The 27,491-nt window shown below is 42.6% G+C and overlaps 3 protein-coding genes across 10 annotated transcripts in view; 2 read left to right on the top strand and 1 right to left on the bottom strand.

The window, feature by feature from the left end:
• Positions 1 to 568: 568 nt before the first annotated feature.
• Positions 569 to 10,456, top strand: pdgy (pudgy). Its single transcript, XM_032440616.2, has 5 exons — positions 569 to 1,414; positions 6,849 to 7,059; positions 7,846 to 8,388; positions 8,461 to 8,575; positions 9,105 to 10,456. The coding sequence occupies exons 1-5, from the start codon at positions 1,139 to 1,141 to the stop codon at positions 9,745 to 9,747; spliced, it is 1,788 nt and encodes a 595-aa protein (XP_032296507.1). The 5' UTR covers positions 569 to 1,138; the 3' UTR covers positions 9,748 to 10,456.
• Positions 10,268 to 27,491, bottom strand: part of Flo2 (flotillin-2) — a 121,312-nt gene continuing 104,088 nt past the window's right edge. For 3 of the 8 annotated variants that reach the window (XM_032440719.2, XM_032440718.2, XM_032440717.2), the window contains exons 4-9: positions 20,915 to 21,102; positions 19,640 to 19,678; positions 18,297 to 18,405; positions 14,657 to 15,224; positions 13,663 to 13,846; positions 10,268 to 13,583 (exon numbers count right to left, since the gene is read on the bottom strand). In XM_032440719.2, coding sequence (XP_032296610.1) covers positions 13,404 to 13,583; positions 13,663 to 13,846; positions 14,657 to 15,224; positions 18,297 to 18,405; positions 19,640 to 19,678; positions 20,915 to 21,102 — 1,268 coding nt within the window. In that variant the 3' untranslated portion in view covers positions 10,268 to 13,403. Of the gene's footprint in view, positions 13,584 to 13,662; positions 13,847 to 14,656; positions 15,245 to 15,338; positions 15,851 to 18,296; positions 18,436 to 19,639; positions 19,679 to 20,914; positions 21,103 to 27,491 lie in introns of those variants that run through there. The other 5 variants (XM_032440723.2, XM_032440722.2, XM_032440721.2 and 2 more) reach the window with 4 other exon arrangements.
• On the top strand, positions 22,213 to 27,271 carry LOC6633752 (glucose dehydrogenase [FAD, quinone]). The gene is made up of 3 exons (XM_015170119.3): positions 22,213 to 22,423; positions 24,651 to 25,102; positions 25,525 to 27,271. Exons 2-3 carry the CDS (start codon positions 24,721 to 24,723, stop codon positions 27,021 to 27,023), a joined length of 1,881 nt encoding a protein of 626 aa, XP_015025605.1. The 5' UTR covers positions 22,213 to 22,423; positions 24,651 to 24,720; the 3' UTR covers positions 27,024 to 27,271.

Below are 27,491 nucleotides of genomic sequence, written 5' to 3' on the forward strand. Positions count from 1 at the left end.
TGTGTGTATGTATATACTCAAATCCAACCTAGCTACATTTGCAATCAATGTTAAATAGTATATGCACCTCTTGAGTGCATTTTATAGGGTATTAAATTGGGTGTGCTTGTGCATATTTAGTTATACACCCGTGTTACATTTGATAAAACGTGTTAACTAGTGACAATTAACAATTAAAATCCGAAATATGTTTCATGTGTATCAATCGTTAAATTCCAATTGAAGCAGAGCTTAAATTTCACACATGCGTATGCACACATGCGCATACATGCATGCATATCTACATGCCTGTGTACATGTGCATGTAAGCATGTGATGTTACTCTTTCAGGAATTTTAATCAACATATGCACACACATGCATGCCTCTATATACATTTGTATATCGAAAATAGTTGAGTGACAACTCGATTGTGCTTGCAGTAAATGCATAAGAGAGGCATGCACACATGCCAATAAAATAACTAATTTTATACACACGCATACAGACACACGCATTTATATATGCAGAGACAGAGAAATATATGTAAGCATAAAATTGCATCACTGACTTACAATTTACTGTTACAGATATGCAGCCAGGCAAACGGAGAGCGTAAACAGTATGCGCCACTCAAAGAGCGACAGCGCGAGAGAGAGAGAGAGTGAGAGAGTGAGCGAGTGAGCGGGAGCTAGCGGACGAGACTGATCATGCAGCTCCAACACCAGCAACAACAACAAACGCGTAGGCGCAGATGAGCACAGCGTAGAACAAAACCAAAGAGAAAACAACAACACACACGCCCATTTTGAACGCCAACGCCAACGCGATCTGTTTGTGTGCGTGCGTGTGTGTGCACGTTCGCTTGCCAGCGTATTGGTGGGCCCGGCGAGCCGGCAACGTTGCCGCTGCGACGCCAACGGGCAGTCGTGCCTCAGCACTCCAAAGCGACAGACGTGTGTGTAGCAGCCAGCAGTAAGCAGCCAGCAGTGCAGTCAAAACCAAACTCACACCGACAACAAACTACAAGAATTCAAAAGCCCAACTCAAGCCAATTCCAATCAGTCGTTAAGAGAGCCAAAGAGAGACAGAGCTAGCGAGCAATCCAGAGAGTGCGAGAGCGACAGCGAGAGCGAGAGCATTCGATTCCGAGTTAATCAATGAACATGTATCCAGCCCAGATGCTGCGCCTGCGCAGCGCCGCGAATGTCTTTGGCGCCGCAGCTGGACGCAGAATCACAACCAATCGGCGGCAGCGCAACACGGCGAGCGTCGAACGCGCCCAGAGCATCAACGAACGGGACAAGTTTCTGCACTACAATGCCGAGGACGGCTACTACAAGACCTCGCCCTATGACCCCATCAAGGTGCCCAATGTGCCGTTGCACGAGTACGTTTGGCGCGACTTCAAGAAGTGGGAGAACTCCACAGCAGCGGTGAGTGCACCAAATTCCAGTGTTGTAAATGCCCCCCCCAAAAAAAAACAAGTGTTCATAATTGTTCAAAAAGTAGAAAGAAAAAACTATATGTCGCAACTTGAATGAAACGAACGGTTGACAATCCGAAAAACTTCTGTGAGTTACTTAAACCTTTTTTTGCCAGTGTTTGGTAAAGCCAAGAAGTGTTGATTAAGTGAATATTTACATGGTGTACATAAGACTCTTTCCCTCTGAAGTGATGAATGATAAAGATACTTTGTCAGACCAAGTTTTCAATATGCTATGGCAACTATATTATTCCGAACTGAGATCCGATTTTCTTGGTAGCTGCAATTTTACTCCAAACCCTCCGGGAGTAAAAACTTTCTCGTAAATCTACAAAACTTTCTATTTGCTCTCTCAACTTTTTCAAAAATATATACAAAAATCTTAAAGAATACGATTTGTTTTCATCAAGAACTCAAACTTGTTTTTATTATTACGATTTCTCTAGAACTTATATAACTGTTCCTCAAGTTTTGTTACGGCTACCAAGTGCTTCTGTTCAAGCTCTAGGCTTTATATATAGAAATCTGGTTTTAGATAGAACCTATTCAGGAACCATAAAAAGAAATGTATAGCAGCTACTTGAGCTTTGTATGAAATCTCAACTGATTAGATCGTTCTTCAACTGGAAAACCCTTGGAATTTGTTCGTCTAGCAATGATAATGCAGGCCCCAAAACTCCATATAATACCCTTACTTTGGTGTTGCAAGCAGCCTTATCGCGTCTATATATACATATATACATATATATATATTCATATATATAGTCGTATTTTGTTTGTTTATGCCTAGTTTATTGAACCTGAACCTATGCCAATACCTGTGCGTGTGAGTGTACGTCTGATCAACTTGCAGCTCTATATATATATATATATATATATAGATATAGAGAGAGAGAGAGAGAGAGAGAGAGAGAGAGAGAGAGAGAGAGAGAGAGAGAGAGAGAGAGATATGTATATATGCATATGTCGGTGTCAGTGCGTACGTTTGAAATCACGAGTCCAATCACGAGTCGATTCGCAAAAGGAACTTTGGTGTTCAGTTCCACCGATAACTCACGACATCTTGTGTGTTTAACATATGTATGTGGGTCACGTCGCGGGGTGTACATACACATATATATACATATGTAGCTTATCGGCCGACTGATAAGACGACGTGAAATGAATGGGAAAAGGAAAGAGAACTTTGCGCCAAAATTCTAGATAAGTGCGAATGTGAAATATCGCTGAATATGAAATACAACTACTTTGCTGGGAGGATTGCGGGATAATGCCGAGAAATACGGGCACAAGCCTCAACCCCGCGACCAGCTCCACTCGAGTGTGAACTGGCATCAAATTGCTGTACATGCCCGATAAGAATGTGAAGTGGACAGTGGACAGTGGAAAGCGGGAAAGGGTGAAATGGTGAAATGGGTACTCATGACGCTTTCCAGCCTCGCCATAAATAAGCATGCAACTGCGCGACTGTAGTCGACTGTGCAATACCCTGTTCGAAGTGCACGAAACGCATGTAATCAGTCGAGACTCTAAAGCTGCAATACAGTGCCGCTCAAACTGTGACCAGACATTTGCCAAGTATATGTACTTGCATACATATATATAGACTGGCATACATATTTGCACGATTTGTACGCCTAACTTTAGTCGAAGCGAATAAACATTTCTCTTCTGCTGCGAAAAAGCACCAAAAAGTGAACACAATATACTCTATTTACGCTTGCGAACAGAGTATGTGAAATAAATGCAACTATGAATAAACCAAATGCAAGGCGCAAATGGCGACAGCAATAGGCTGTGCATGTGTGCATGTGTGTGGGTGTGTGTGTGTGTGTGTGTGAGAGGAAGAGAGCGAGCGAGAGAGAGAGAGAGAGAGCGGCGCTGCTGATGCTATAAATAGATGCAGCGGACAGCTCTTGGCTTGCATAAGCAACGCCCACGCTCAGCCCAAGCGATCATCTAATCGCCCCCCCACCCCCTATCTGCCCCTGCTCCCCTATTAGCTAACTGCGCTTAACTAGCCCTAGGTAGACACACGCTGGCCAGCCTCCACGTCCCCCTTGCGCCGCAGCAAAGCGCATTTCACTTTTTACTCGGCAAAATCAAAGTGCAAATGTTGTTCATTGAAATTTATTAGCCTACAGTGGGGCGATATCAAGTTTTGTTTACACGAAATCTGTGTAAAGTTCGTAATCAGCGGCTTGTGCATGCACGCACACACGCACACACACACGCACATACATATGTAGATATCTACATATGTGTATGTATGCTATAAATATATTATGATTGGCATGTGCTTGAATTAAATGCAATTAAATGCAAGGCACATAGATATCGCACACATGCACATACACACATGCACACATGCACACATGCGCATGCACACATGCATACACATGCACATGCACATGCACACATGCACATGCACACATGTAGACTGTAAATTGCCTGCACAGTGGGTGCAAAGTGCGATTTGTGCCAATTGAATTTCGATGTGCGCTGGAAAATAGAAAATCATAATAAACGCGGACGCGCAATTGTTGCTCTATAGGATATACCCTATACTATATATCGCACAGAGTATACATACATATATAACTGTGCCATTTTTTTCAAGCGACTCGAAACTTTGGAACTACGACATAGCCATCAATTTGATCACACTTGCTCATGCCACAGATAATTAAATATATTTGTATATACCCTGTAATATATGGTATTTTAGCGGCCCCCCTCCCCTTTAACAACGGGTCGCAAGTTAAGGCAAACTTATCAGCAAACAGTTGGCAATGTGCAAAAGTTTTGAGTAAATTATACGACAAAATTCGTGATAATACAAGCTATTAGCTTGACAATCAACTGGCTTGTGCTTTTCTGTTGGTTACTTTTAATTAGCAGATAGTATTCGAGCATACAAAGTTCATATTCTTGTCTACAACTATTTGGCATAGTCTAATTTTAGACGCTGTTTTTTTTTTTTTTTTATCATTTAAGTAAACCCAATGTGGCAGATTAAATAGACTTGTAGAGATACGGCTTGGGGTCTTCCAGTTATCTGGCTGTATGCTAAAGCTCCTGATTGCCGAGTTTATTTAAGCTATCTCGCAAAACAAAAGATCTAATTATATAGTAATCCGATCTGTAGAAGATGGCGCTCTATATATAGATATAGATATAGAACTTCGATGCGATCGACATGCATGTAAAATACATGCGCATGTATGCAGTGCAGCTGAGCATAGGGTATTTGCCAGTCGACTAATTCGAATGTTTGCTCTCTCTCTCTGCTTCCCTCTCCCTCTCTTTCTCGCTCTCTCTTCTAAAGACAAGCCCTTGAGTTAATTGCCCAGGAGCATCAAACTGTCCAAATTTTAATTTACTTTTAATTGCCAAATTATAAAAACATGCAATCAAAAATCACACACACATGCACATGCACACATGCACACATGTATTTCTAATCATACGCATGCCAATTGGGATTGTTTTGCATTTGCTTTTGCTCATAACGAGTGTCACCGGTAAATCAACTCAACTCATCTCATCTCATCTCGTTTTATTTATTTATTTTTTTGCATTTGCCTTTTCTGCTTTTGTTTTTGGCTTTCGTGGGCCTGGCCGCGGACACGGCCTCCGCTTGAGCATGACAGTGGCAGTGGCGTTGCATGAGTGCAAGCGAGGGGGGTGGTGGATGGGGCGGTGGTGGTTGGTGTAGTGGGTGATCGCTCGCGTCACTCGTCGAGTGCCTTTGAAATTTGCTGCTCTGCGTCGTTGAGTCGTTTGGGCAAACGAAAAAGTCAACAAGCGTCGCGCAAAGCAGCACCAAGAGACAACGCACACACACACACACACGGGCAAAGAGAGCGAGAGAGTGCGAGAGAGCGTGCGGTAGACTGCTCTCTGGCTCTCACAGTTCAGACTTTTGCAGACTTTGTACTTTGCCCCACTGAACTTTGATCAGTGGCCGCGGCGCGGCTCGAGCGGAACACAGAAACGCGTCAAATGCTCGAAATCATTTTTTTGTGCTCTTATTTTTTGAATGTTTTATTTCGTTTTCTTCTTCTTCTCCTTTTTTTTTTGAGGTTTAATTTAGTTGATTTCTTTAAATTCGACATTTTTTATGCGCTTGTTTGTCTCTGTCCCACGTTCTGTTTGTTTGTGTTTATTTATAATTCCCAAAAACCTATATTAATGCCAATTTGTGCTGCGTAAAAATTAACAGCGCAGAATGACGCCCCCCCTCTGCCCTCCTCTCCTCGCCTACCAGCAACACAACCTCGTATCTGCCCAGTCAAGAAAAAGTGGGCTCAACCTTTAGCTTTAACTTGGCCTTGACTAAGGTCGTTGTGGTTGGTGGAAGGGGTGGGGGCAGAGGCGTACGCTGTCAATTTGCTGAAACGTCAACATTGAAGGCCAACGACCTTCGCTCGATCATATTCATAAAGTTCTCGATTTTCCATACTGGAAACGGGAATGGAAATGAAAATGGGCAAGTGTTTGGAAATACGCTGAGAGAAGGAAAACTGGAAAAACTAGAATTACGGCGCATATCCAGACACACAACTAATTTATCTTAATATCATGAGTACTCACTGCATGCATTGACTATTCACTGCATAGCATGAGTATTTACTGCATGCATTGACTATTCACTGCATATCTTGAGTATTCACTGCATATCTATGAGTATTTACTACATATCTAGCGTATTCACTGCATATCTTGAGTATTCACTGCATATCTATGAGTATTTACTGCATATCTTAAGTACTCACCGCATGTCTTGCGTATTCGCTGCATATCTTGAGTACTCACTGCATATATTGAGTATTAACGATATGTTTTACTATTTGATAAACACTTTATATGCCTATATAGCATGTGTTATGTCTTATCTCCATGTCTATGTATGTGTGTTTTGTGCCCTCCATTTAGTTCCAGGCTAGGTCATGGCCTTACCCAAACGCTATTCATTGAATGAAGTGCTTCGGAACCATGACCTGTACCTTGTACTTAGCACTTGAGCTCTGACAAACGATATTGTTTGCCCCTATTTTAATGCTTACATACTTTGAGGAGCCTCACGAAATAGTTGGAACTCAGTGTGAATCTTAAAATCTCATTGCGGAGTTCAATTTAGGAATAAACTATGTTCTAGTATTTTAATACTGCAAGCTTTTGGGCTATTGCTTAGATTTGGAAATTCCATTTGCAATAATATGCAGAATCATATCTGGAGTATTTCCTGAGCATTTCCTATTCTCTAACATTGTGATGGAAATCAAGAAATAAAATAAGTCTCAAAAGCAATTTGTTGTCTTATGATCGTATCGCATATATACGCATATCAATAATATTTGTTTCCCTTTCCCTTTATATAGGTTTGCGTGATTACGGATCGTCAATATACCTATGCGCAGCTGCGCGATGCGAGCGCCGCCTTTGCGGTTCGTCTGCAGACCAAGTTCAAGCTCTTCAAGCCCGACGTTCTGGCCATTTGTCTGCCAAACATGCCAGAGTATCCGATTGCAGCTCTGGGCGCCATCGAGGCTGGACTCGCGGTGACCACCATCAATCCCATTTATACGCCAGGTGAGTGAGCTATTGCGATTTGGACTGTGACGGGGACTGTGACGGGGTCTGGACTGCGAACTCGTGTCGCATCAGCTGAACGTCGCACTTGTGATAAGGTGACACAATTAAACGTTAAATCTCGTATAATTAGCTCTTATCACAGCGAGCATTGTTAACTTTATGGGCGAGCGTAGTCCAAGTCGAAAGATCACCGTCAATGATAGCCGACCGCCCAATTATTTGCGAACTCGAAAGCATTAACGTAGGTTGCTATAACAAGCTAAGTTTAGGCACTAACGTTTACGAATAGAACACAAAGCAACTAGGCAAAATTCGATTAAGAGTTTGGAAGTGCAGAGCGGGGGGGAGGGGGGGGGGAGCGTAGAGTACCTAATGTTAAAATGAAGTCAATGTGCGGAAAGGCTAGTTCTCAAGATGTGCGCTAAAACGTTTACGAATGTGAGGCAAAGCGGAAACGAAAAGAGAAATATTGCTTAATAATAGAAGCATTTCCCTAAATGCGAAGCTGAGATGTTTGCGAATGTCGCACAAAGAAGAATTCCCATAATTGAAAAACGTTTACGAACATAAAACACAAAGAGAAGGCGCTCAACAAAGATTTAGCCAGAAAGAGAATAAAAGGGAAAGGCATAGAAGAAGATGCTTTATAGCTGTTACGTTTACGAATGTCGCACAAAGAAGAATGCTCAATACTAAAAAGAAAAACCTTTCGCGAGACATAACATAAACCTTCTTCTACCCAATCTAATGCCTCGCATCTCTCCAACACGCCACACATTTCAGATGAAATCGCGCGCCAGCTTAAGTTCAGCGATGCCAAGTTCCTGGTGGGCAGTGCCCAGGGCTATGAGACGCTGCGCGAGGCGTGCCAGTTGAGCGGCAAGCAGCTGCCGATTGCGGTGGTGCGCAGCACGGCGGGTGAGGCGCTGCCGGCGGGTGCCATTGATTTCTTCGAGGTGATGAGCACGGAGAATGTGCGCTACGATGAGCTGCGCATTGCAAAGGATGCCAGTCCCGAGGACATGGTCTTTCTGCCCTTCTCCTCGGGCACCACCGGCCTGCCGAAGGGCGTGGTGCTCTCCCACAATAACATCAGCAGCAACTGCGAGCAGGTGCAGGACGCGCTGCCCATTGACTCGCTGCAGTTCCAGGACACGCTGCCCGCCGTGCTGCCATTCTTTCACATTTACGGGCTCACCGTCGTCATGCTCTCCAAGCTGGGCCAGGGCTCCCGACTGGCCACCATGCCCGCCTTCAAGCCCGACGACTTCATCAAGGCCCTGGACACGTACAAGGGCAGCATTCTGAACCTGGTGCCGCCCATTGGTAAGCGGTAAACTGCCCGCTCTTGCGCCCCATTCTGAAACTAACTAAATAATGCCTTCTTACTCTCGCCAGCGTTGTTCATGATAAATCATCCCAAGCTGACGAAGGAAACCGCCGACGCGCTGCGCGTCGTCATGTCCGGCGCTGCGCCTATTGGCCAGCACGATGTCGAGCGGTTCATGCAGAAGTAAGTAAAGTGCATGTTAACTTCTTTTCTTAACTTCCTGGTAACATAAGAAGCTAATGTTAACCCATTAGTTAGCTCCTTCTAACCTCCTAATAAGATGTCAATATCTATCTGACATCTTGTTGACCTCTTAACAAAGTTCTGGCAACCTCCGACTTAATTTATGTTATTAAAAGATGCTTTCGCTTACCTCCTGCTTTGCTCCTTTCAACCTGTTATCCACCGAATAAATTTTTGTAAACCTCCTTACGTATTCCGGGCAAGCTCCTGGCAAGGTTAATTCTAGAATATGCTTCTCGAAATGCTCCTGTTTACCTCCAAATAAAGTTCTGTTAACCTCGTCCTTGATTAGCACTTTGCCAACTTGTCGTTTTGTGTTGCCACTTTGTTATTATAATGTTGCCACCTTATCCAATTCGGGTTTGCCGTATTGCACGTATATTCGGCAGTTGTAGGGCCTCTCAAGACTCGTTCATAGGAATCGTAGCTATTATATGAAAACTAATCTCTTGAACTTTGCTCTCTGTAGATTCCCAAAGACGCGCTTCATGCAAGGCTACGGCATGACGGAGGCCTCGCCCGTTGTCCTGATGACGCCCATGGGCAATACGCGTTATGCCTCGACGGGCGTATTGCCCGGCAGCACGGAGGCGAAGATTGTGCCGCTGGATGGGTCCGACTCGAAGGGCGTGGGAGCGCGCACCACCGGCGAGCTGTGCGTGCGCGGGCCACAGGTGATGTCCGGCTATTTGAACAATCAGGAGGCTAACGACGTGACCTTCTATCCGGGCAAATGGCTGCGCACGGGCGATGTGGCGTTCTACGATGAGGACGGCTACTTTTATATAACCGATCGCATGAAGGAGCTGATCAAGGTGAAGGGCTTCCAGGTGCCGCCCGCCGAGCTGGAGGCGGTGCTGCGCGATCATCCCAAGATCCTGGAGGCAGCTGTCTTTGGCATTCCGCACGAGCTGAACGGCGAGGCGCCGCGCGCCATTGTTGTCCTGCGCGAGAACGAGACGGCGAACGCCGAAGAGATTGCCGCCCATGTGGCGGCCCGTGTGGCCCACTACAAGAAGCTCGAGGGCGGCGTCATCTTTGTCGACGAGGTGCCCAAGAATCCGACGGGCAAAATACTGCGCAAGGATCTCAAAGAAAAGTATTCGGACTGAGCCAGAGACAAAGTTGTTGCAGATTAGTTTTTTTTTCCTTTGTTATAAATGTTTTTTTTTTTTTTTTTTTTAAATTTTGACTAGTGCTTGGGATCTACGTAGATCCGATAATTTGGAACCCGACAATGTTGGCAATTGCCGGCAGTCTAGCGGGCCTTGTGAGCATTGCATTTAGACGAGTGGCCCCCAGGGTGGCTGCGACAATAGCGAGTAGCGAGTAGCGAGTAGCAAGTAGCGAGTAACGAGTAGCGAGTAATAGTCACCGGATTGGTCCATAGCTTGTAAGTGTCATAGGGCTATCAAAAGACCTAACTTAGGTTCTTCTGCACAGCGTCTCAGGTTTGTGTGTGCCTAAATTGCAACAGAATATATTGTTAAACTCGTTCGAAACACTGGACCTGCATAAACTATATATATACATGCAAATTAAATCAGTCCCCATCAGAGCGGACTTAATCGTAAGCTAAAGAAGTATAATAAATATATATATACTATTTTTTTTTTTGTTGTTATCCATATATATATATATATATATATATATATATATATATATATATATCGTAAGCTATAGTTACACGTGTATATTTAGTTTAAAGCAACGATATTAATATATTTTAATCGTAACACTCTATGTATACCATGCACGTCGATATGTATTGTATGTATTTGAGGGTTTTGTAATAAAGATTTTATTGACCAACAACGTAAAGATACGTAAAGGCCAAATATTTTTGAAATGCACTTGATCTTTGCGATACTAACGCATCAAGTCCTTTGATAATTTGCAAGGATATGGCAGAGCTTCAAAGAGGATTTATGTTGTTTTTTTAGCCATATCTCGGTCATATCCCTGCGGATCTCGGCTTGTCATACGTTTGAAAGAAAAGAGGACTATCGACTGGCATTCGAGGAGTTACAGGATTCAAAATAATCAAATTCTACACTTTTTCAATATTTTATGAAAATGCAAGGGTTTACATTACGTATTTTTCTCAAAATCGGGCTCGAAAATCGAAACTTTTTTGATAATTTTTCTTGAATATCTCGTGTAAATATTGTCTGATTTAGTAATGTTATACCTTTTTAAATTGGAACGAATCCATACTATAAATTGGCATTCAAACAAATTAAAAATCGATGGTTTAAAAAAAGTTCAAAATTTTTAAAAGTCAACCTTTTCTCGGCCAAAAAATGTCAGATTTTGAAATTTTATAAAATTTTTTAGTTTTTTGAAAATCGGCAAAGATGTAGCGATTTTTTTGTAAAAACGAAAAAGGATTCGCTTTTTGCCATATAGTTGTTTAATTTCTTTTAATTTATTTATTTACGACAAAATACACAAAATTTAAGATTCGATTTATTTAGTTATTCTCCTGCACTCTGAAACATATATCAATTTAAGTTACTTGCGCTTAATATACAATAGAAAAAAAATATATGTACCATATATACATATATATATATATTCTTTATTGTTCAAATATGTATGTATATATATATATATATATATATATATATATATATATATATATATATATATATATATATGTAAATTTGTAGTTCTGTTTTTTTGAATTGTGTGTAAATGCTTTTACTTTGCTGATTCTTCGGTTCATCTAGAGTTTGTTACCTTTTGTTATTATTGTTATTATTATTATTGTTGCTCCTTATCGACAAATGCACATTTTAACATTTTGTGTATTCGCTTTTCGGCTTTATCATTGTCATAAACAAATCTGTGTGTGAGTGTGTGAGTGTGTGTGTGTGTGTGTGTGAGTGTTCTTTACAGGGCCGCAACAACTGTTTCCGAGCTGTTAGGAAAAAATAAAAAGTATTTCCCGATATATTGTATAACTCGGTCTTAATGAGTCGTAAATGTCTGAGATTTGACATACCAGATTTCTTGGAAGTACGTCATAAATTGATTTGCTTTAAGTTAGAGCTTAAAGCGTGCTTATAATTCCTGCACCTTCAATTTATTATCGTACTCCAACTGAACAGTTTAAGGAGCTAGAATACATACAGATCCGACTTCATTTGACTGAGTTACAATCGTTTTGGGTATCGTAATAATTGTTTCTTGAAGTATTCTCCATTTTCGGAATATTTGGGAATCTTACTTTCTAATTGCCGCGCAGCTCGTTACATATTTGAAAGAATTGCAGCCTTGTCTAATTATACTAGAAAATCAATTTGTGTTAAAGCAAAATCAATCGAACTTAGATTTAGATAACGCACAAATAGCGTATTTTGATAACTTCACAGAGTTATTTTTTACTCGTTACAGGGGACAATATGTGGACTTACAAAATTGCTTTAACTAAATTTAAATTGTTTAAATTGATATTTTGTTTAGCATTTTTCTTGTTTTTTTTTTATATAATTTTTTGTTGTAATTTTTGCTTATTTTGCTTTGTATTTTTTTTTTTTTTTTTTTTTTGCTAAAAACTAAGAAACAATTTGTGAAATGTATTCAAAAATGGTGAGAGAAGTTGTTACAAAACAAAAAAATAATAATAATAATTATAAACAATATTAATGAATGTGCGTAATAAAAAGTAAACATTATCAAAAGAATTTTTAAAAATTCGAACGCATGTTGTGAGAGTGTTTGTGTGTGTGTACGTGTGTGTGTGTTAATAGGTGGAAGAGCGGCGGCGACAGTAGCGTCATAGTAAAAAATAGTGTTGTAAAGTGTGCACTGAACTTAGTGTGCGTAAGTGAAAGGTGTTGCCCGTTGGTCCCGTTTGGCACAGTGGGACGATGTCATTGTGATCGGGCAGTAATTGTAGTTTGACAGTGTTGCAAAGCAACAAATTGTTGCAATTCGCAGCACTGTTTCAGTTGATGCTCATGGTAAAGAAACGTTTTGTTTTTTTTTGATGGTTTTGTGCGATTGTAGTCCAGCTTATGGACTAAATGGACAGCGAAGACGACAAATACAAATACAAATACAAATACAGTTGCGAATGCAAATACAAATACACATGTTTGTGTATGTGTGTGTGTGTGTACGTATGTGTATATAAGTGTATCTATATGTAAGTAACTAGCACACACGCCACAATTAACTTTTGTTTACAAAATTTGTTTGTTGGTATTTTTTGTGTTTTTTTTTTGGATTTTTTTTTTTTTTTTTTTTTTTGGTAATTTCTGCTTATTTATCGAGAAAAGGCCACAAAATGCGTTTGCGAATGCGTGCGAAATGCATTAATTTTAGATATAAGCTTTAGCTTTAGCTGGATATCTGATTCGTTAACTGATTTATCCAACTATGCCCGGGCCAGGCCTTTTGTCGTCGTGTGGCACATACACACACTGACACACACATATATATATATATATAATATCGGAGTACATTTTGCTATATGTAGACATATATATGTATATATATATCTATATATGTAAGATTATCGTTCGATTCCTTTGATTTCTGATGCGCTCGCCAGCTCGCTCTAACAAATGCGTTCTCTCTCTTTCGCTCTCTCTTTCTCTTTCTCTCAGATTCGCTCGTTCGCTCTCTCTTTCGTTCTTATTCTCGCTTTCTGTTAACTCCTCTCTCGTTCTCCCTCAGCTCCCTCTCTCATTTCCAGTTGCAATTCCTTTGGGGGTTACGTCGTCAATGCCATTTGCTGCACATCCCATTCGATTAGGTTTCACGCTTTGGCGCCGGGTATCTTGGCCAGCACCTTGGACAGATCCACCCCGGTCAGTGCATTGATCGAGGGAGGCAGCTGTGCCACGAGGCGTGTCACATCGTTGGTCACATTATCGTTGCCACCAATCAGCACAATCTCATCCGTCTTGGCCAATGGGGCGGCCACCTCGGCGGCAATCTGGAAGCGCACATCAAAGTTGATCAGTCTCCTCCTTTCTCTCTCCTCCTTTCTCTCTCCCTCTCGCTCTCGCTCTTACCTTGGGCAACGATTCCAGCACTATATTCATGATGGCCGCATCGCCGTACTGCTTGTAGACATTCGCCTTCATCCGCATGCGTTCCGCCTCCGCCTTGCCCACCAGCTCAATGGCATGAGCCTCCGCGGAACCGATCTTCCGTATGCGCTCCGCCTCGGCCCGTGCACCCTCAATGGTCTGGCATCTGTGTTGAAGGGAAAGTGGAAATCGGAAGTCGGTTAGCCAAAGGAATCAGACATGCTGTTATTGCACTCTCTAGCAAGGATCTAGAATGTCCAAGCAAGCTTGCGCGTCTCATGAGCCTGGTGATCCACATCTGTGCAGCCAGCTCCTAGTTCTAGCATTGGTTCCTTTCCTTTTCTTTGAATTTTTTATAGAGCTTATCCATGTCTTTACGAAAAGAATAAAAAGTGCTACCAGAAGGCAAGCTCTGAGCTGGACAACTGTATTTGAAAGTCTTGTAGTTGGAATATATCCGGGATTAACTCTCGCTCCTACTCAATTTAAGCTCAAGAACTCCTCCATTTAAATTCTTATAGAAAGGGAAAAAAGTTCCTCCGGAAGAAAACTTCAAGAGTTCTAAGCTGGAAAGCTGCATATTGATGTCTTGAAATTGGAATATATCCGGGTTTAACTCGCGCTCTTACTTGATTCCAGTTCAAAAATTCTTCCATTAAATTGATTACACATAGGGAAAAGAGTTCCTCCGGAAGAAAACTTCAAGAGTTCTGAGCTGGAAAGCTGCATATTGATGTCTTAAAATTGGAATATATCCGGGATTAACTATCGGTCCTACTCGATTTGAGCTCAAGAGCTCCTCCATTCAACTTCTTATACAAAGGGAAAAGAGTTCATCCGGAAGAAAACTTCAAGAGCTCTAAGCTGGGCAAGTGCTTTCGGATGTCTTGTAATTGGCATATATCCGGGATTAACTCTCGTTCTTAGACGATGTCAGCGTATTTTTATCGAGTGTATGTGGAATTTGTATACTTACTGCTTGCCCTGGGCAATGGTCTGGACACGATACGATTCGGCCTCGGCTGGCAGCTTGACGGTGCCGATAAGTTCGCGATCCTTGCGCTGCACTTCCTGCGACTCGATCTCGATCTGTTTGCGCCGCTCGACGACCTCGATTTGGATCTCCTCGTTCCGGATGCGCTGGCGTATCTTGGCCGCCTGTAGTTCGTAGGCCAGCTGGGACTCGGCCTTGGCCGTGTTGATCTCCTGATCGAAGTTGGCCTTCTGCAGCTTGTACATGCGCGTATTGTCCTCGATCTTGGTGTCCGTCGAGTACTTCACATCCATGGCGCTCTTCTCGCACTCGGCCTCCCGAATGCCGGCATCACGATTTGCCTCCGCAACGCCCGCATCGGCATCCCGCTTAACCACAGCGGTCTGGGCCTTGCCCAGCGAGGCCAGATACTGCACATCGTCGTAGACGTCCTTGATGGTAAAGGACAAGATCTCGATGCCCATGCGGCCGACATCAGGTGCGGCCACCTCGCGCACCAGAGCTGCGAACTGGTCGCGATCTTTGTAGACCTCCTCGACTGTAAGCGTTCCTATAAAGCGAGACAGCGATAGATGAAGAGAAGATGAGCGTGAGAGCGACAGGGCGACAGGGCGACACATCAATCAATTGGGTGTGTCAGGTCTCAGCTGCGCAAGCCGCTTACCGTCTAACCACCAGCCAGGTAATCCCCACAATCATGACCACCTTGAAGGTGCCCATCCATACCATAGACATGGCTCTGATCGTTTAGGCCCAGTTAGTCCCCCAGTTGAGTCCCCCAAAGCGGGCAAGTTTGTACTGACGGCGGCGAACACGCCTAATAACTGTTTTAATCTAGCCACACGCTGTTCACTTGAATGTTCTTCGTCTTCTTCTTCTTCTTCTTCTTCTTCTTGCCCTGGACTTTTAATTAAAACATTTCCTATTACTCTTGACGTCATTGGCGCAGTCTTATCGGCCTAGTCTTGGGCTTATCAGCGCACGTCACGTCCAAAGCTTTTCACACACGCACACACTTGACTAGAAAGGTGCTTAAAGCTTACACCCTTGAGCTTTGTTTAGAGCAAGATAAGCACAGCGTTCTCTCTCTCTCTCTCTCTCTCTCTCTCTCTCTCTTGAATTGAATTCTTGCTCTTCAGCATTTGCTAGAGCGAGATGGACACTCTGATAAGCTTTAAGCTTTCGTCAATATGAATTTCTTATAGTGAGCACCATTTCACTTATTTTAAGTTAAGAACTCTTAAACTTCACTTGAGCACAAATACACAAAATAGTTCGCGGATCTGCAATGTTTTCGCTTGAGGCTTTCGAGCTACAACATTTGTTTCTTTAGACATTTTTGTTATGTTTCTACAAAAAGTTTGTTATGATTTGAAATTTTTGTGGTAATGCAATACTAAAATTCTTATTGCTTGAATTTTTTCCCTTAGGTGGCAACTCTGCTTTTTAGATTTGTGTTTTTTTTTGAGATTTTTGTCTCTTTATTACAAGATTATGTTGCCTTTCCGTGTATTCTTCAGTTTAAAGACTAAGTTAATGTCTGAAGCTGAAGGTATTCAGTTTGTTGTATATTGCTAGAGCAGAGTTGCCACCTTGCTTGAGAAGAGCTGCCACCTGTGGCACAGAAAGGTATTGCCACCAGTGAGCTGTGAATAGATTCACAAGCATCTAGAACTTAGGCATATATACGAAGATATACAGAAATATTTTTAAATATTTTTCAGGTCCTGCAAGATATCGTTAAGTTGCCTTTGCCTTAACAAATATGCCAGTATCAAGACTTGAAGCTGAAGTATATTTACTTTAGATAGCAGCTAAACTATTTGAATGGGAGTCCAAGTAATATGCAAGACTTTCATTTGACCTAAGTATATCTATAAATATAGATATTGATCGTTTGTTTCAGTTATCAATTATTTTACTTGACAATCGATTTATATATATATATATATATATACATATATATATATATATAGGAAGGAAACGTTTCCTAGACATTGTATTTTTCTTTTCCATTCAAACCTTTCAACACAAAACCTGATGACATATGTATACTTAGTTAACCTTCTATTTGGCTGACACGGAAATTGGTTTGGTTTCTCAAACTACATATTCCAGCTGAATTAAATATTCAGATATCGAGAGTTCTGCCCCAAACAAGTTCAAGGTCAAGAACTAAACACACACACACACACAAACGCACACACAAACGCACACACATGCACATCGGCTGTGCCGTTCACACGCGATTCCATTGAATGTAAGCTAAACGACCTATTGGGGGCGGGAAGGGGCGTGCCAGGCCGGGTCAGTTGACTGTGCGTCTGGCTATATGGGTATATACTTGAGACCCGCTCGGAGACGTCGCGACCGACGCGTTGCTCGACGCGCTTACAACTGACATAAAAAGTAATACAAAAGAAGAGAAATAAAAAATTTACTTAGGCCGAGAGAGCGGGCCGACTAAACTAATTGAATTTGTGAACGTGTTGTACAAATGGAAATCGCCTTGGGAATGAGATATATACCGAGCTATATAGCTATATGCCGACAATAACGAATAGCAACTATAAAGCGATTATAGCGCCAGGGCTCCAGCGAGTCGAGCCAAGCCACAATTATGCGCATTCATGAGTGCCATTTGGTGTGATTCGAATAACACTCACAGTTCGGTTGAATGCACTCGTAAAAGCATTCAAGTTCAGTTTGATTAGTGTAATCAATTGGCAGCCAAGGCCAGCTCGCGTTATATAACTCGATCAGAAGCTGATGATGAGAGACTTGAGACCCAATGAATCCACTCAGTATTTAATGATTCAATTGTTCTAACCAGCAGCTACACGAAAAGCTCAAGTGGTTTTGAGCTAAATGAATGCCAATGAGCGAGCTCTACATCGATGAATTGTTATCGAGGTGTTGGATCTTAGCTCATCTGTGAACTGACTTGAGTCAAGTATTTTCGGATGAGTCGATAGTAAATACTTGTGTTTCTAGATTCAACATCACCGCCCCGTTTACCCTCTTGTGGATGAAAGGTCCAAAAAGAGTGAAACACGTCTTAAATAAATTCTTACAGAGATGTTTGAGAAATAGTTATAAAAATACACACGAACTTCTTCCGCCAATATTTCACTCTCATGCTCTTATGTTTGTCATCAATCACTTACTCGATCAATCAGCCGGTCATTATTTTATATGTATATATTTTTAGATCTTTCTAGCCTTTACATTGACCATCAATCACCAATCAATCATGAGCAACTGACTACTCCATAAGCCAGTCAGAGCTGTATAATCAATCATTGTATCAATCCGTCAATCACTCAGTCATTTATATATATATACATATATATTTCTTGCTCTCACGTTTGTCATCAATCACTCATATTTCGTTTTTTTTTCAAGCTTTCTAGCTCTCATTTTGATTATCAATCACTAATTCAGTCAATCAATCAGCCAATAAACTATATATTTTGTACGTGCTTTTTAGCTCTTACGTCATCAATCACTGATTCAACCAATCCGTCAATCATATATTATGTTATAAGCTTTTCTTCTTCTGATCATCAATCATTCAGTCAGTCAGAAATAAACACATATATATTCATGTATTTTATCTTACCCAATATGGCACGAAGGTGACCCTCCAGGGTTTGCAAAATGGTTTGCTTAATCTCCTTGACGCTCTTGCCCAGGAATTGCTCGCTGGCTGTGCCCAGCAGCTCGTCGGCCTGATGATGAAAATAATAAACATTCATCATCTGTGCGTGTGTGTGTGTGTGTGTGTATATTTGTGTGCGCACGTGTGTATATGTGTGTGAGTGTATATGGGTGTGGTTTGATGTGTACGTGTGTGTGTTTGGGTAGGCGAATGATGGGTTAGATGGGTTGATGTAAGTGTTATTCATTAATTGGTATTTGTTGATCAACACGGCACACAGACAGAAAGAGATAGGAGTAAGAGACAGAGACAGAGAGAGAGAGAGAGAGAGAGAGAGAGAAAGAGAGAAAGTGACACAGACAGAGCAGCAGAGCAGCCACAGCGGAAGTTGATGATCCAAAGCCACAGCCAAATAAATGAGTAGTTTTGAGTAGTTGTTGAATAGTTATCGGATATTTATCGAGTATTTTTTGATACGTTTGAGTAATTGTGATTAATATGGACCAACACACACACACACACACACACAGAGGCGCACGCACACACGAGCACACATTGAGCGTTGGCAACAGTAACCATAATAGTAACCATAACAGTAACCATAACAGTAACCATAACAGTAACCGTAACATTAACAGTAACATTAGCAGTAACATTAGCAGACGTTTAGCAGTAGGCGCAATTCAATCAGATGTTGTTGGTTAAGAATATTATATATTAGGTTTTTTGTTTTTGTCAAGCGATTTGTTAATTTTGATTTGTTATCATTTACAGTTGAGTTTTTTTTAAGTCGGATTCGTTTGATGAGTTGAGTTGATTCGAGTCGAGTTGAGTTGAGTTGATTGAAGTTTGATTCGAGCGATTCGAGCGCAGGGTAAGTGGTTGGTAAAAGAAAGTAGAGAAAAGGTAAAAAAAAAACACAAATGTCAACAAATTTCGACTGTTATATTTATATATATATAGACTGTAGACTCCATTGATAAAAGCTAGGCACGAGTATACTCTAAATGAATGAATCAATACTGGCTATGTGTTACAAATCATAATTCAATGTTCAAGCGACAAACATGCAGCAAATAATATGTCAGCTAAAAACAGGACTTTCGAGTTCAGATCTCTGAGTTCCGATTCAAATGTGTGCCCATGTATGTGTGTGTGTGTGCGTGAGTGTGTGGATGAGTAAATATGTGAGTGAGTTAATTCTGCATGAATAGATCGAATAAAATTGAGCAAGCAAACCGAATCGAAAGGAAAATATAGCAGAAGTACAAGAAGAAGAAATGATTTAAACGCAATAAACATACCTCGTTGTTAGCATAATCATTATTTTTATACGAAGATGACTGTAATAATGAAATGAAATAATTAAGTAAGAACATAATTTCGAATCATTGATCCAAATAGGTTCAACTTTGCGAATCAAATCGTAAGTGAAAAACAATAACTTATATCTGAAAGGCGAGCGTGTGTGCGATTACGTATGTGAGCATAAATAATAATCTATCGAATACAATCGATGCGATTCACAGATTCACTGTGAATGGTTGAATCGTAGGTACTGTGATTATTGATTCACGCTAAATATAATAAGACATAGGTACTTCAACTAAGCCTGATGCTTATATGTCAAATATGAGTGAATCTGTGTAAAGAATGATTCAAATGTTCAATTCAAATCGATTTCGGTACAACAATGAATCGGTTTTCAGTTACTGTGAATGAATGAATCATTTGCCAAAGCTGTAAACTATGAGTGAAATGTGCTCGTTTGTAAGTGTGATTCGAATCACAGCTACTATGATTGCTCTGATCATTCTTAGCTTATTTACAGCAATACTTGAAATGACTCTGTGTGACAAATGATTCACAGCGATTGTGATTACTGTGAATATTGTGCATTAGAGTTATAGTGCGAGTCACATAAATGAATCAAACGCTTATCTCGAAACTATGTGAACTGTGTCGACTGAATTTTGTGTGAAACTAAAGAATTTTGACAAATTTATGATTCATTCTAAACTTACTTTTGATGGATCAGATCTAATTCGCTTGCAAGGCTAAATATAATTGAATTGAATTTGTTTTTGTGTTTTTTTTTTTTTTTTTTTTTTTTTTTTTTTTTGTGTTTTTTGTTAGGGGGAGGGGGTTCGGAAAAAGTTAAAACGTACATAAAACAAAACAAAATAGCTAAATGGGAATAAAATAGGTGTCAATATATTTATATAATATTCATTGAAAATAAGTTACATTTGCTCAAAGGAAGCCAAATTTCAGACGCGTTTCTACGTAGCTACCAAAATGCATGCCAAATACAAGAGTTAACATAGGCAATTAACTATACGATATATATACGATATACGATATACGATATACGATATACATATATGTATACATACGCATATAAATATCTGTAGAATAGGGTAGAGAGGCAGGCGCATAAATAGAAGCTAGGAAACTTGCATAACATAACTGAAAAGCTGCAACAATACTTCTCTCACTTGGAGAGTTGCTAGGATACTCGATGAAGGTGGCTAAGAAGAAATTGTGACTAAAACTGACAAACAAACCCGCCCACATACCTTCATGATCTTGCACTGGGCCACGCCCGTCACGGTCAGCGGCACGCCCTGAGCCGTCTCCACGTTCTCGCACAACGGATCCAGTGTCATCACATTCAGCGAGAGCCGCTGCACGTCCGTCACCAGCCACCAGGCCCAGGCCCAGCCGCCGACGATCGTTCGCTTCTTCGTCGAGCCGCAGCAGCCACCTGCGAAAAGAGAGCGAGAGAAAGAGAAAGAGAGAGAGAGAGAGAGAGAAGGGTAAGTGAGTTAGTTACTATTTAATAGTGCAGGCAATTTAGCCTTTTTAAAGCTAAATTTGCAAATGCACTTGTGATCATAATATAAATGCTAGAATAGAATAGACAATTATTATATATAAAAACACAGTATGTCTGTGTTTATAAACCTATTAAATGTACTTAAAAAAGTGTTGGAAAATTTGAATTTTTTTCATATGAAATAAAAAATATACAAAGGAAATAATAAGGCGAAATAATTTTGACTTGCAACTAATAACCTTTACCTTTTCATATTTAATTCCAATTTGTATTTACAGGGTATAATAATGGTCTGTATGCGCTTTAGGCCACACTTAGCTGTTTTACCGCTAAAAATTTGGCTACTTGCCGCAGCTAGCTGTTCTCTGTGAGCACTGCTGACGTCATTGGGGCAGGCCAAATCTCTGCCGAACTGAAGCTGACCCACAAATGTCGCACGCACTTTTTTTTTTTTTTTTGGCCAGGGGCGCAGCGTCGTTGTGGCTTATATAGTAAGAGTGAAAGCATTTCGCTGTCGCCAAAGCTCTGCACGCTAGTGTGTGTGTGTGTGTGTGTGTGTTTGTGTGTGTGTGTGTGTGTGTGTGTGTGTGTGTGTGTGTGTGTGTGTGTGTGTGTGTGTGTGTGTGTGTGTGTGTGTGTGTGTGTGTGTGTGTGTGGGCTGTCTACGTGCCGGCAAACACGTCACGGCGCGTCAAAGAGTTGATGGATGGATGAGCATGCATTGGGCCAAGAGGGTCGGCAAGTGCGGCCAAACAGGAAGCGATTGGCCATTTGAAGTGGCAGCTAACGGGTCAATTCGCCAGCTGCACGCAGCAAGACAACACAGCAAGCCGCTGCCCGCTGGCGTCGCTGCCGCCGCTGCCAAGCCCACTGCGCAGAGCCGAAGGGCAGCGCGCTGGCTGCGCAGCCGCAAAGGCGCACACGAACAAGCTTCGACTGTGCGCCTGTGTGAGAGAGAGAGAGAGAGAGAGAGAGAGAAAGAGAAAGAGAGCGTTTTGAAGTGGCCATTTCTAGCTGTGGCTGTTTGGGCTCCGTTGTAATGCCTCTATGCCTCAGTTGCCCAGCGAACGTCGCAGCGCGCGGCCGCAGTTACCGCACAGAAAGAAAGTGTTAAAGAAAGCGTTCAAAAAAGCTTAACCACACGAACGAACGCAGGCTTAAAGTGTGAGCAAAAGCAAAAGCAAAAGCAAAAGGCAAAGGCAGCAGCAAGCAAAAGCTTTTACTCCTTTGACAATATATCAAAGCGCAAGTGAGTAAAAAGAAGGGCAATTTATAAGTACACACATGTGTGTGTGTGTGTGTGTGTGTGTGTGCGTAAACAAACACAATCAGAATGCAAAAGTGTGCCAACGGCAAAAAGAAATCAAAGTCAACAAAAGCAGCGACGGCGGCAGCAACAGCAACAACAAGGCACGCGCAGAAAACAAAATTCTAAACCGACGCATGCGTAGCGGCAGCAGCAGCAGCAGCAGCAGCGACAGCGACGCCTACGCCAGAGAAGCTTTCTCAACGAAAGTGATTCATAGTCGCTTCGTTAAGTGTTCGTTGTGATAACTGTAACCGTTGTTGTTGTTGCTGCTGTTATGCATTTCTCTTTAGCGCTGTGTGCTCAACTATTTAGCGGCTATTCGCATGCTGCTGCTGACTGCACAAAAGCTGCGCTGCCGCTGCCGCTGCGGCTGCGGCTGCTGTGCTTTGGTATTTAAATAAAAAAAAAAAAAACATTTTTTTTTTTTTTGTATTTTTCGCTGGTACCTTGAACTTGAGCTGCGCACGGCGCGCATTCAACTCGGCGCAGTGGCAACCTGTTTGCAACAACAAGTTTGTAATTGCGACTACAACAACAACAACAACAACAACAAGAAGAAGAAGAGCTAGTGCTGCCACAGTTAGCCGTTAGTTTAGCTCGAAGCTAGCCAAAGATTATGCAAAGTCAGCGACAGGAAACGTTTTTGGCATTCCACAAGTCCAGCGCCTAGCGCTAGGGCGGCTTGCCACGCCCCGTTGCAAGCGCAACAAACTGGTTGCATGCACACACACACACACACACACACACACACATATACATATGCACATATGTGTGTGTGTGTGTACTAACAACAATTGTTGCCTGGCTTTTTGACCAGAAATAATGGAGTGAAAAGCGGCAGTCGCTGCGTTTTTTTTTTATTTGTTATTTATCTTCTTCTTCTTCATTTTTTTTTTTGAGGTTTTATAATAGCCAGCGAAGATTTCACTTTTATGCGGGAGGCCTTTTACCCCAACTCCAACACCAACTCCAACTCCAACTCCGCTGGCTTCAGCTGTGCAACACGTGCAACAATAGCCCGTTGTTTCCCTTATTAAATCAAATGAAATTTTTACCATGTTCATTGCTGGGAGATTTACAAAAAAAAAAAAAAAAAAACTAATAAATTACTTTCGGGTTATTGACAGCTCTTTAAAAATATGGACAAATTAGCTAGGAAGTAGTCATTCCTGTCGTAAACGTATCTCGCAGGCGACACCTTTTCCTAGCTTTTGTTTCGTAAGGTAATCTGTCTATTGAATGTATCGCCAATGTATCTCCCAGGCGACAGCTCTTCCTAGCTGTAGGACACTTCACTTTCCGTTTTTCAAGTTAATCTCTTTTTGATGTATCGTTAATATATCTCCCACGCGACACCTATTTCTATCCCTCAGACATCACGTTTTTCGTTTCTCCATATGTTCTCTATTTTATGTATCGCAAATGAGTCTTCCAGGCGATACATCGTACTATCTTGCAGACACTTCTCTTTTCCTGTCGTAATTCCCCATTTTCTATTTTATGCATCGTAAATGTATCTTCCAGGCGACAAATCTTTCTAGCTTTCAGATCACGCGCCCTGTGTCCCTATCTCAATCGTATCGCCAATGTATCTCCCAGGCGACACTATTGCGTAATGTCTCTGCGAATACATTGCCCATTTCCCGGTGATTCACTTTCGCTAGATTATTCGACAAACTAAAAAAATGAATATCGCTGGAAGATGCAAAGGCGATAAAAAGGCGATACTCGGCGATAGATTCACCTGCCAGTATCCAATTCCCATCCCTCCTATCTAGCTAAATGATGAGCTTATGTTCTCAATCTTTCACATACGTGAGAGCTTTCACAGAATCAATAGAGCTTTCGCGCTGACTAGAACTAGTTCATTGAGGTTAAGTTGAAGACTCGCTAGATTTGAAACTCCATTCGGATCGTTTGGCTGTGATAAGCGATGCGTGCGTGCTGTAATGCCCCGTTGGACAAATGGATAGGGTATGCATGACAAATGGCAGCCGCGATCGGGTTACGAAATCGCCAAAATGCGGCAAGTTCGTGATCGAAATGTTGAGGCGCGTGAAAAGCTGCGTTCCCAAAGCAAGCGAATCGCCTAACCCGATTACATACATTACAAACGTGACTTTTCATGACATATTCAACGTGTTTTTGTTGCTGTTTCGTTTTGCAGACACGTCGCGCATTGGAAGATCGCCATCGCCTGACTTGGACACAGCTTGATCGGAGGAAGGCTTCCAGCGATGAGCTCGGCTATTGTGGGCGCTGCCTCGGCAATCGGCGGCGCGGTGACGGCGGCAACCAGCAACAGCTGGTTCATACCCATGCTAATGGCAGCGGTGGCCTATTTCCAGTACGAGGAGATCATGGATCCCGAGTCGAAGCCCAGCGATGTCAGCAGCGATGACATACTGGATCACTATGATTTCATAGTTATAGGCGCCGGCTCAGCCGGCGCTGTGGTAGCCAATCGCTTGACCGAGGTGGAGAACTGGAATGTGCTTCTGCTGGAGGCGGGCGGCGATGAGACGGAACTTACGGATGTGCCCCTCATGGCCGGGTATTTGCAGCTCTCCAAGATTGATTGGCAGTACAAGACGGAACCATCGGGCAAATCGTGTTTGGGTAAGCCTGTTAAACTTGATCTTCTACAGAAGTATCCTTTTTCTGTGCTATGTTTCGTCCACCCTCTAACCTTTTCGAATATGCTTCTAAAAGAAAAGGCTTTCCTTTTACAATTTCTTGCTGAGGAATATAGCCTGCAGGCACTTTCCCTACAGGGTTTCTCTCCTGTAAGATTCTCCTTGCAAAGGAATCGCTTTAGGTATTCCCTTCTTAAATATATTTGCATTGAGCAAGTCATATTTAATGGCTTTTCCAAGGATTTCTTTCGTAATATTTGTTTCTTGAGGAAGAACTTCTAATGGAATTCCTCTCAAGAGGATTTTTAAAAATTCCTCTTTAGTTATTCGCCTCCAAGGAATTTCCATTCAAAGAGCTTTTATGTTTATAATTTTCCTGCACATCTAACGATCTGCCTCTTACAGCTATGCAAGGCGGACGCTGCAACTGGCCCAGGGGCAAGGTTTTGGGTGGCAGCTCCGTGCTGAATTATATGCTCTATCTGCGCGGATCGAAGCACGACTATGACAACTGGGAGGCGCTGGGCAATCCCAGCTGGTCGTATCGCGATGCCCTGTACTACTTCAAGAAGTCAGAGGATAATACCAATCCGTACTTGGCCAGCACGCCCTATCATGCCACGGGCGGCTATTTGACGGTGGGCGAGGCACCCTACCATACGCCGCTGGCGGCCAGCTTTGTGGAGGCGGGCGTGGAGATGGGCTACGACAATCGCGATTTGAATGGCGAGAAAATGACAGGCTTTATGATTGCCCAGGGCACCACAAGGCGTGGCTCGCGCTGCTCCACCTCCAAGGCGTTCCTACGTCCGGCCCGACTGCGTCCCAATCTGCACATCTCGATGAACTCGCATGTGACACGCATTATGATCGATCCGGTTAGCAAGCTGGCATTCGGCGTCGAGTTTGTCAAGGACCAGAAGCTCTACCATGTGCGTGCCACCAAGGAGGTCGTGCTCTCCGGCGGCTCGGTGAACAGTCCCCAGCTCCTGATGCTCAGCGGGGTGGGTCCACGCAAGCAACTGGCCAAGCATCGCATACCGCTCATCAAGGAGCTGAGCGTGGGCGAGAATCTGCAGGATCACATTGGTCTGGGCGGGCTCACGTTTCTGGTCAATCAGCCGGTATCCATAGTGGAGAATCGCTTTCACACCATGTCCACGGTGCTGCAGTATGCGGTATTCGGCCAGGGTCCGCTCACCATTCTGGGCGGCGTCGAGGGTCTCGCCTATGTGAATACCAAGTATGCGAACAGCTCGCTGGACTGGCCGGACATAGAGTTCCATTTTGTGTCCGGCTCAACCAATTCCGATGGCGGTTCGCAGCTGCGCAAGGCGCACGGTCTGACGGACGCCTTCTATCGGTCCGTGTTCGAGCCGATTAACAATCGGGATGCCTGGAGCATAATACCCATGCTGTTGCGTCCACGCAGCACGGGCAGCATCAAGCTGCGCAGCAGCAATCCCTTCGACTATCCCTACATCTTTCCCAACTATCTGGCCGATGAGTTCGATCTGAAGACCCTTATCGAGGGCGTCAAGGTTGCCGTTGCGCTCTCCCGCACCAAGGCCATGCAACGCTTCGGCTCCCGGCTCTCCAGCATACGCTGGCCGGGCTGCGAGCAGCTGCCTCCGTTCACGGACAGCTACTGGGAGTGCATGGTCCGGCGATATACATCGACCATCTATCATCCCGTCGGCACCTGCAAAATGGGACCCTACTGGGACAAGGATGCGGTCGTCGATGCCAAGCTCCGGGTCTACGGCATCCGTGGACTGCGCGTCATCGATGCCAGCATCATGCCCAAGCTGGTCTCCGCCAATACGAATGCGCCGGTGATCATGATCGCCGAGAAGGGCAGCGATATGATCAAGGAGTTCTGGATCAAGAATACAATAGTCTAACTACAATAGCCAAGCTCCTGTGTCTGTGTGTGTGCGTGTATGTGTGCGTGTGTGTGTGTGTGTGTGTGCATCTGTGTGTGAGTCCGTGTATTTATATTGTTTATTTTTTTTTTTGTGCTCTTAGACTTAATGCAAGCTCTTTATTAATAGTTTTTTTTTTTTTTTGTTATTCATAAGCAAATTGTATGTATTTATTGTAACTGAACGAAACATCAAACCAGCGTCCATTAAATTGAGTATTTCACTGAATTTGAGGTTTGAAATGCGCACGACAATCCAATTCGGAGGTAGAATAATGGAATAGAATAACAGCCAAGTCAATATAGTTCGTCTATCTGTTTTTGCCTAAGCCAGTCTCTCAGCTTTACAGCACCCACAATATCATATAGTTGTTGTATAAACAATTTCATTGTTGTAACTAAACTTTATGCAATAAGTCGAACATGCCTCAACATGAACTGGTATTTC

Source organism: Drosophila virilis, chromosome X (genome assembly GCF_030788295.1).
Source record: "Drosophila virilis strain 15010-1051.87 chromosome X, Dvir_AGI_RSII-ME, whole genome shotgun sequence".
Lineage (NCBI taxonomy): Eukaryota > Metazoa > Arthropoda > Insecta > Diptera > Drosophilidae > Drosophila > Drosophila virilis.

Bases quoted from the DNA above. Each gene is read 5' to 3' on its own strand.
- pdgy (XM_032440616.2), top strand. From the start codon at position 1,139: ATGAACATGTATCCAGCCCAGATGCTGCGCCTGCGCAGCGCCGCGAAT. The intron at 1,415-6,848 runs GTGAGTGCACCA...CCCTTTATATAG, and splicing joins GGGAGAACTCCACAGCAGCG to GTTTGCGTGATTACGGATCG. The intron at 8,576-9,104 runs GTAAGTAAAGTG...TGCTCTCTGTAG, and splicing joins GTCGAGCGGTTCATGCAGAA to ATTCCCAAAGACGCGCTTCA.
- LOC6633752 (XM_015170119.3), top strand. From the start codon at position 24,721: ATGAGCTCGGCTATTGTGGGCGCTGCCTCGGCAATCGGCGGCGCGGTG. The intron at 25,103-25,524 runs GTAAGCCTGTTA...TGCCTCTTACAG, and splicing joins ATCGGGCAAATCGTGTTTGG to CTATGCAAGGCGGACGCTGC.